Source organism: Babylonia areolata, chromosome 11 (genome assembly GCF_041734735.1).
Source record: "Babylonia areolata isolate BAREFJ2019XMU chromosome 11, ASM4173473v1, whole genome shotgun sequence".
Lineage (NCBI taxonomy): Eukaryota > Metazoa > Mollusca > Gastropoda > Neogastropoda > Buccinidae > Babylonia > Babylonia areolata.
The window spans coordinates 6,328,154-6,338,153 of record NC_134886.1 but is presented as its reverse complement, the minus strand read 5'-3'; the positions used below and the strand labels follow the sequence as shown (position 1 = coordinate 6,338,153).

At 41.0% G+C, this 10,000-nt stretch overlaps 2 protein-coding genes across 2 annotated transcripts in view; one reads left to right on the top strand and one right to left on the bottom strand.

Moving 5' to 3' along the window:
- LOC143287474 (ankyrin repeat domain-containing protein 49-like) overlaps positions 1–3,367 on the top strand; it is a 9,853-nt gene extending 6,486 nt beyond the window's left edge. The window contains exon 5 of the mRNA XM_076595488.1: positions 1,954–3,367. Coding sequence (XP_076451603.1) covers positions 1,954–2,295 — 342 coding nt within the window. The 3' untranslated portion in view covers positions 2,296–3,367. The remainder of the gene's footprint in view (positions 1–1,953) is intronic.
- A 6,177-nt stretch (positions 3,368–9,544) lies between these two features.
- Positions 9,545–10,000, bottom strand: part of LOC143287778 (neprilysin-like) — a 40,061-nt gene continuing 39,605 nt past the window's right edge. The window contains exon 18 of the mRNA XM_076596062.1: positions 9,545–9,644. Coding sequence (XP_076452177.1) covers positions 9,545–9,644 — 100 coding nt within the window. The remainder of the gene's footprint in view (positions 9,645–10,000) is intronic.

Below are 10,000 nucleotides of genomic sequence, written 5' to 3'. Positions count from 1 at the left end.
CATAGCTTTGATTGATAATTATGCATTATATGCATATGAAGTGTCAAAGCGCTTTGAATTGTCTCTGTGCAAAATTCCATGGTGTACAAATACACTTGTCATTTTTCTTATTTTTGACTCACTTGTGTAAACAAAGTGAGTCTATGTTTTAACCCGGTGTTTGGTTGTTTGTGTGTGTGTGTGTGTCTGTGTCTTTGTCTGTGTGTCTGTGTGTCCGTGGTAAACTTTAACATTGACATTTTCTCTGCAAATACTTTGTCAGTTGACACCAAATTAGGCTTAAAAATAGGAAAAATTCAGTTCTTTCCATTCATCTTGCTTAAAACAATATTGCACCTCTGGGGTGGGCACAAAAAAAAAAAAAAAAAAAAAATGAAGCCTAATTATATGCAAACTGCATTTACTGTTATATTTATATTTTTTGTATTCTCTAAACTTGGCACTTTGATCTGATATTCTGACCCAACAACAAGAGCAGTCATTATTATCATTTTTTGTTCAAACAGGAACTTCTTTTGCTGAGCATGGAAGTTTTATTTATTTTGCAAACGTTTTGGTGCAGATAGTAAAAAAGGGAAATTAATCTGTAATTAATGGTAGGGGACTTAATTTGCTTTAAACTAATCTTTCTCATCTTAAACATTACATTTTGAAATTATACTCAATACATAAAAAGCTTGTGTGTTTTTCTCTCAGTGTACAGGGCTTTCACTATGTTCATTCGCCCAAGTGGTCTTTTTCGGAAAATACTAAAATCAATACGATGAGTGGACTTTATAGATCTAATGGCTGAGCCCTGAAGGTTATGGGCAAAAATCAATTGCATACACATATTTATACACATTCAAAGCGCATGCTGATATTCTTCGCGAACGCGAATGACGCCATTTTGTTTCAAGTTCTTGACCTGCCCGTTCAATCCTATATTCAATGGGCAATACACGATAACATGTGATGGAAAGTTGGAGAAGGAGACCGTTAAATATTTATTCAGAGAAAGATTTGTGAACGCCTCATCACTTACTGGATTATGCCCCAAACTGCCATAAAAATATCCACAGAATCAGTCGGAATTTACAGTTAAAAATTGTAAACCATGCGAGTTAATACCCTTGAATTGATGAAACGAAAAAATTTCCAGTCTTGACTTTTCTCAAAATGAAGTCCTTTTCACTTCATATGACATTTAGAAGTACTTGTACTTAGCTCTACATGTTATTAGTTTAACAAAATACTGAATTTTCATATCAACTTTAAAACTATAAAACTAGAATGAGCATAAAAGAGAAGTTGAATCGACCGTGTCGTACTACATTCCTGGCGGGTGTAACTAAACTTGTACATTTATCTAGATCAAGAGAAAACGGCTAAATGTTGCAGTGTGATTGCGGCGATAGCCACGTCTCCTTTACCGCGGACTTAAAAAGAATTTTTTATTGCCCTTAAAGATTTTTTGAATGCCCAAGATACACCAGAATAATATGATTTAAACAGCATTCTCACTGCGAATACTGCAATTGATTTATCGCCCTTTAAAAAAGTATGTTCAAATATTAAATTTTAGAATGTCAGTTAAGGAGCCAAGATAGTGTAATGGGTAAGACAGTTTCTTCTCACCCGAACACGCAGGGTTCGAATCTGGTTAGGACTTTTTTTTAAATTATTTTTTTTAACCCGAAGCTTTATAATAACAAATACAGAACACATTTTAACGATTATTTTTTTTTATTTTTTTTTTTTTAAGTGTATCACAAGTGAGTCTTGAAGGCCTTGTCTCTCTTGTTTTCTATTTCATTTTATTCATTGATGATGATGATGATGATTGATGATGATGATGCTTAGTAGTAGTTGAAGTTGTTCTTATTATCATGATGATGATTATCCTCACCTTCACCATCACCATCATATTCATCATCACCATGACCATGAAGTGCCCGGTGTGTGTGCATGCAGAAGCTGATCCAGAAGGGAGGTGACGTGGGGCGGAGGACGGCTGACGGCTGGCAGCCCCTGCACAGTGCCTGTCGCTGGAACTGCCTGCGGGTGGCTGAGCTGCTGCTGACCAGCGGGGCCGACATCAACAGCCAGAGCATCGGGGGCCTGACCCCCCTGCACCTGGCCTGCTCCGAGCACGACAGCGTGGAGGTGGTGGAGCTGCTCCTGTCCTGGCCAGGCCTACGGGTGGACGTGCTCAGCCGGGCCGGGCAGACCCCTGTGGACCTGGCCGCGCAGTCTGAGGCCCTGGACTACCTCTTCCGCATGGCCGCCCCCAGCGTCAATGAGCTGTACCCTTAAAGGGGTAGTGCTCTGAGTAGTCTGAAGTCTGTGGGCTGCTGCTTGTGCACGGATGCTTCCGGTGTCAGCGAGCTGTGCCCTTAGTGGAGTGCTCTGAGCAGTCTGAAGCCTTGGACTGCTATTTGAACATGGCTGCTTCCAGCGTCAATGAACTGTACCCTTAGTGATTTGTTCCACGCAGTCTGAAGCCTTGGACTGCTACATGTGCTTTCATTGTCAACCAACTGTGTGCTCTGCACAGTCTGAAGCCTTGAGTTGCTGCTTGTGCATGGCTGCCCCCAGTGTCAACCAGCTGTACCCTCAGCGGAGCAGTCCGTGCAGTCTGAAGCCTTGGACTGCTGCTTGTGCATTGATGTCCCCGGCTTTGGTGAGCTATACCCTTAAAAGTTAAAGGAACCCTCCACACAGTTTGAAGTCTTGGGCTTGCTGCTTGTACGTAGCTGCTCCCGGTGTCAACAAACTGTACCCTTAGAGGAGTAGTGCTCTTAGCAGTATGAAGTCTTGGGCTTCTGCTTGTGTATGGCTGCTCCCAGCATCAACAAGCTGTACACTTAGTGGTGTCGGGTCCTTGTGCAGTCTGAAGTCTTGGGACTGCTGCTTGTGCATGGCTGCTTCTGGTTTCAACCAGCTGTAACCTAATCGGAGCATTTCGCATAGCCTGAAGCCTTGGACTGCTACATGTGCATGGCTGCTTCCGGTGTCAATGAACTGTACCCTTATGTGTTGTGGTGTAGTGTTTTGGTTTCAGTATGCACCATTTTGACATTGTCTCCTTGAAACTGGAAACTGAGAACTGTAGTAGTGTCAACAAGCTGTACCCTTGGATGTGGTTGTTGTAGCTTGTATTTGGATCAGTCGGCAAGCTTTGACAATAATGAATACCTCCTTGAAACTGAACACTGTACCCTTGGTGGAGTATCAACAGAGGTTCGAGTCCCATACAAAGACCTGTTGTTGTTGTTTTTGTTTAAACATTCCCCTCCATTGCAGACCTTTAGTGGTGGTCTGGGTGCTAGTATTTTGGATGAGAAATTATGTAGTAAAATCCACTTAGGGAGCAAAACAAATACACTTAGAATCCACTTAGGGAGCAAAACAAATACACTTTCAAGGAGAAATGAAGATACATAGAAAAAAAAAATTAATGTGATGCTGCATTTTGGCATTGTGCTCAACATGGGTAGAGCAGCCCAAATTTCACACAGTGAAATCTATTCTGACAGAAAGTAATGCAGGACAAGACAAGACAGCACAGCACTACACTGCACAGCATAGCACAACACAGCACTACACTGAACAGCATAGCACAGCACAGCACAGAGCAGTACAACACAACACAGTACAGTACTATGCAACACAGTACAGTACTATACAACACAGTACAATACAATACACGGAAAACAAGCCTGGAGCAGGTGTTGTGAAATGTGTACAGGCAGTGTGTGTCATTGACACAGTGCGCAGGGAGGCGTTCTGTGGTGTGTAAGAACTAGTGACCGGTGATCACACGTGCCTGACAGTGACACAATCCTCGGAGCACAGGCGGGGTTGTGATGAGTGGGACTTGATGGACACACTCACAATTGAAAAGACATTCCTGACACAGTTCTGTGAGAAGGAGGGAGAGGAGCAGGTGTTTTTTTGTTTTTTTTATTGCCCCATCACACATGCTGGTGATTGAAGAGATTTTTTCAAAGCATTAGTTTTCACATTTGAATGTTACTTAAATAGTAAGTACTCCTGTAAGCACAGAGGTGGGGCTGTGTTGTGTAGGTTTGATGAACACACTGACAGGTGAACACATATATATACCTGACATATCTGACAGGTGAACACACCTACCTGACACATCCCAGTGATACAGAGGTGGGGTTGTGGTGTGTTGGACTTTGTGAACACACTGACAGGTGAACACACATACCTGACACGTCTGACAGGTGAACACGCCTACCTGGCACATCTGACAGGTGAACACACCTACCTGACACATCCCAGTGATACAGAGGTGGGGTTGTGGTGTGTTGGACTTTGTGAACACACTGACAGGTGAACACACCTACCTGACACATGTGACAGGTAACACACCTACCTGACACATTACAGTGATACAGAGGTGGGGTTGTGGTGTGTTGGACTTTGTGAACACACTGACAGGTGAACACGCATACCTGACACGTATGACAGGTGAACACACCTACCTGGCACATCTGACAGGTGAACACGCCTACCTGACATATCCCAGTGATACAGAGGTGGGGTTGTGGTGTGTTGGACTTTGTGAACACACTGACAGGTGAACACGCATACCTGACACGTATGACAGTTGAACACACCTACCTGGCACATCTGACAGGTGAACACGCCTACCTGACATATCCCAGTGATACAGAGGTGGGGTTGTGGTGTGTTGGACTTTGTGAACACACTGACAGGTGAACACACATACCTGACACATCTGACAGGTGAACACACCTACCTGACACATCCCAGTGATACAGAGGTGGGGTTGTGGTGTGTTGGACTTTGTGAACACACTGACAGGTGAACACACCTACCTGACACATCTGACAGGTGAACACACCTACCTGACACATTCCAGTGATACAGAGGTGGGGTTGTGGTGTGTTGGACTTTGTGAACACACTGACAGGTGAACACACCTACCTGACACATCTGACAGGTGAACACACCTACCTGACACATTCCAGTGATACAGAGGTGGGGTTGTGGTGTGTTGGACTTTGTGAACACTTTGTGAACACACTGACAGGTGAACACGCATACCTGACATGTATGACAGGTGAACACACCTACCTGACACATCTGACAGGTGAACACGCCTACCTGACATATCCCAGTGATACAGAGGTGGGGTTGTGGTGTGTTGGACTTTGTGAACACACTGACAGGTGAACACGCCTACCTGACATATCCCAGTGATACAGAGGTGGGGTTGTGGTGTGTTGGACTTTGTGAACACACTGACAGGTGAACACACATACCTGACACATCTGACAGGTGAACACACCTACCTGACACATCCCAGTGATACAGAGGTGGGGTTGTGGTGTGTTGGACTTTGTGAACACTTTGTGAACACACTGACAGGTGAACACACCTACCTGACACATCTGACAGGTGAACACACATACCTTGCACAGTCCAAGGAGCAGAGAGGTGGCTGGAAATAGTGGAATGGAAAGCCTGGGACCACTGGAGCTTGCAAGAAGCTGGGAGTCTGTGCTTTGAGTCTTGATGTTTTGTTTTCCAGCTCATGTAGAACAAACTTTTTTTTTTCTTTGGTGTTTCACTTGTGTTTTGCTTCACTGTTTGCAGCTGTCACTGTCAGAACAAGATAAGTTAATGTTAAGGATAAAAACAGCATCAGTACTGTGCTTCAGCTTTCAGGATGTGCTGCTGTTACTGTTAGTGACCCCTGTTCATTAGGTTAACAATTTTGAGGAGTCGCTATGGCAGAGTCAGTTAGGTGTTGGAATTCAGTGTTCACCAGTGACCCGGGTTCAAGGCCCTGTTTCAGCATGGTGTTGTGTCCTTTGGACAGGCACTTTACTCCTCCAGTTTTCCTCACTTCACCCAGGTGTGTGAATGAGTACCTGACTTAAGTTTGGGGAAGGTTAAAATGGAAAGAAGGAGAGGTTTGGGCTGTGCTTTTCTTTGCCAAGCTCTGGACACTAGTGGATATGACTTCACTAGTGACCCTGATAAGTGTGAAAGGCTGTGCTCATTCCTGGCTGCAACTGCCTTTTTCTGCATGTGTGTACTATACAACCAGTGAAAAAACACACACATAAATATGAAATGAACACAGACATACAACATGAAATCAAAAGAAATGAGTTGGTGTCCTTTTCATAGCAAATTACTTGAATTTCTCTTTCTTCCTTCCTTTCGTTCTTGGTGTGTTTTTTTTGTTTGTTTTTTTTTTGTTTTTTTTTTTGAGGGAGTGGGAGGGGGGTGGAGGAGGTGGGGGGGCCGAGGAGGTGGGGGTGGGGGTAGTGTGTGTTTGTTAGTGCAACACTGGATGCATGCATGGTTGTGACAAAGGATTAACAGATCTTAGTCAGTTAGTGCATGAAAAAGTTACAAATGGGGTAAACATTGACTCAGCTTTCATTCGCAGTGTGGAGTTTTTTTGCTACTCTCCGACTTGTTGCTGTTTGCTGCATTGGGTTTGCGGGCATGTGTGTGTGTGTGTGTGTGTGTGTGTGTGTGTCTTTCATTTTGTGTTTGTGAAACCTGTTCAGTTTGTTGTGAATTATATGACTGCTTTAAAAGCCGGTCTTCTGACATACTTGCTGTGACAGTGGAACTTGTATTGAGAAAGCCAAACAAACCATTAAGAAGTAGTGGAAAGCATGTGCTTGCGTGTGTTTTGGTTTTGCTTTGCTTTCTGACTTTTTGTTTTTCTGCATCATTATATCTGTTTCCCAAGTATTTGAAGTACCTGCACACACACACACACACACACACACACACACGCACGCACACACGCGCGCACCGGGTGGACCGTTGTGTGAAAAAAGGTGCAATGAACATATACAATCATGTAACAATGCCATAGAAATTTGTATTCAGTATTCATTACAAATAGGTTATTCTCTGTTGAGAAAACTTGCTGGGACCATGTCAGTAAACTAAATAGGAGTGTGACCCTGACAGAGAAAAATATTGACAATAGCTTGCGCAAAATTGATGGCATGTTTTCTTTTAAAACAAAAGGACATCACAGTAGCAGAAGGCACACCAGTCTAATAATAATATACAGACTACAACTGGATGCCATAAAAACAAAATATACTTCCAATGTAACTTGCATTTGTGGCAATGAAATTACCCCTGTGCATATCATCCATAAATGTGAACAGTTAAAACCATATTTACCTGTGTCATTTACAAAATCTGCAGTTCCATCTGCTTCCATTCGAAATGTTTTATATGATAAACAGATAATCAACATGTGTTTGAAAAAGTTCAGAGTTTAATTTGGAGCCCAATTGGCTCTTTGTTGTAGTTCTACTGGTTGACTAGTTAGTTTATTTGATTTCGTTTATTTGTTTATTTATTTTAATGCAAATTGAGGAGAGAGGGACTAGGAAAGTAGTGATTATTTAAGGCATGGGTGGGGTGGGGGAGATGATGGATTTTCGTCTGAAATCACAAATGTGGATAGATGTTAAGCAAAAGAACGAACGAACACACACACACACACACACACACACACGGACACGCATGGACACAAGTACATTAAATGGAAGAATAAGTTGATACAAATGTGGAGAAGCTCCAGGTCAATAGCAGAGTAATGAGGTATAATTTCTGACCTGATTTTTCTATAGATGCATATGATCCCAATGGAAGAAATTGCTGCATGTAAAATTAAATATACACACATTGTAATTTTTATAAGAATATTTATGTTTATTTAAATGGTTCATTCCTCTTGGAAACTACTAAAATCAGTCATAATGAAACAACATCTATAAAGAATAACAATGAAAATATGATATTATTGGTTGCACACGGATCTGTGTACCAAAGAAGTCGTAGCAATAGCTCAGGTTCTTCACAAACTGCTATAAATCAAGTGCAACTCAATTAAAAAAAAAGAAAAGAAAAAAAGTTGCTTTGTAAGCAAGAGGCAACAACATAATGATGATGATAAAATATAGCACATCAGGAAAGCAAATGCAAATGAATGATATTTCATTATTACCAAAAAAACCCAAAAAACAAAGAAACATGCTTGATATCTATCTATCTATCTATCTATCTATCTATCTTTCTATTATGCTTTATATATCTAAGGAACACAATAATACACTGCACCATCCACTCATTAAATTTATTCTTCTTGAAATAACTTTTTCTTATATGAATTTTAGTGAGTGGACAGTGTGTGTGCAGAGTTTTATTGTTTTACTTATTTCAATCATCATTTTAAAATATATATGATTATAAATTATGTAAAAATAGGATTTATCAGACTGGTACACAAACTTCTGATTATCATGTTCTTCTAATGAATATGGGTGTGCAGTACTGAAAACAGGTGTAAAGATTTTTATAGATGCTTCGGCTTTTTTGGTTTGGCAAATATGAAGCAACTAAAAGGAGGAGTTTGTATTATACTCCATGTTTGGTGTTAAATATACTTACCATGTCAAACTGATGCAAACTAGGCCTATTGGTTTGCTCTGCTTGGCCAAATTTCGCGCGGCTAACAGTGAAAAGATGGGCCCACCGCTCTCAGCCAATCAAACGCCTCTAAAAACTATAAGCGCTTAATCATTCCTTTGGCCAAGGCTCTCCACGCCATCTTGTCAGGTTTACGCTCTGTCTCGTCTTACGCTTTTTTCGGCTGTTCAGCGTATCCTTTTGGCCTTATTTTGTTGCATGCATGAAGCAACTAAATGGACAGTTACGTGTACTCACTGTAACCTACCATCAATACATGAACTGGAACTGAATGGTAATGAATAATCATAGTTTCTCTTTTAGCACATACCTCTCAGTGCTCAACGATATAAATGTATATCTGGAAAAAAAGCTAGGAAATAGTGAAAACATTGCCACAGGTTTTCATGATACCAGAACTTTTCACTAAAGAATTTGTGAGCTGAAAATTTGTTCATGATCCAGTCATGTGATGGATCTTTTATGTGAATAAGAACTTGTATTTACTCCTTCTTCATACTGGACCAAAATGAGCCATATTATAAATTATGGCTGTGTGTGTGTGTGTGTGTGTGTGTGTGTGTGTGTGTGTGTTCATGTCTGTTTGTCTGTCTTTCTCTCTGTCTGTGGGAATTATCAGTGATTTATTCAAAGAAAACTGCATGAAATCAAAAAGAAAGAAAAAAGGCCCAACCATATCCAAAAAAATGGATGGGGAGGGGGAGGAGAGATTTGAAACTACTGTGGACTTAACCAGCATTGCATTCAGTAACAGTCAGATTATGGTATTTAAAAAAAAAAAAAAAAAAATGATATGTCTTCTCACACCCAGAACTTGTCATGTGATGGTCATGCAAATGCTGCTGCTTTTTAGTTAATCAGTGTCTTCATGGGCTGCAACTCCCATGTTCACCTCTGTGTGTGTGTGTGTGTGTGTGTGTGTGTGTGCGCTTTCATGTTTTTTATCCCCAACATGTAGTCAGTCGGTCAACATGCTGAATTTGGAAGCTCGGGGTTCTGTCCTGGGTTCTGTCCAGGGTTTCATCCTGGGTTCCTACCATACGCGGCACTTCTTTTCGGGGTTCATGTAGCTTCCCACGGGGCAGTTGAATGCTCGAGCAAAGTCTTCGTTGTTCTGCATTGGTCCAGTTGCTCTGAAAAAAAAAGGAAATCATTTTTGTCGTTCAGTCCAGCATATGTTGTTTGTGATTATTTACAGTTCCTGAGAAACACTTTTTTTGTTGTTGTTAAAGATTCTAATGAGGTATAAAACTGAAAAAGAAAAATCTAAACATGTTACTGTGATGTGTCTAAACAGAATGTCATTATTCATTATGATGATGATAATGATAGTAATTTATTAACATTATTATTATTATCTCCAGGCCTTTTTGTTACTGACTGGGCTATAATAGAAAGGAAATATCAGAATAAGAACATGATTGTTTCTTCCCAAACCTTAAACGGGAAAAATATCAAATAAATACATGTAAAGAAACTCTTTCAAAAA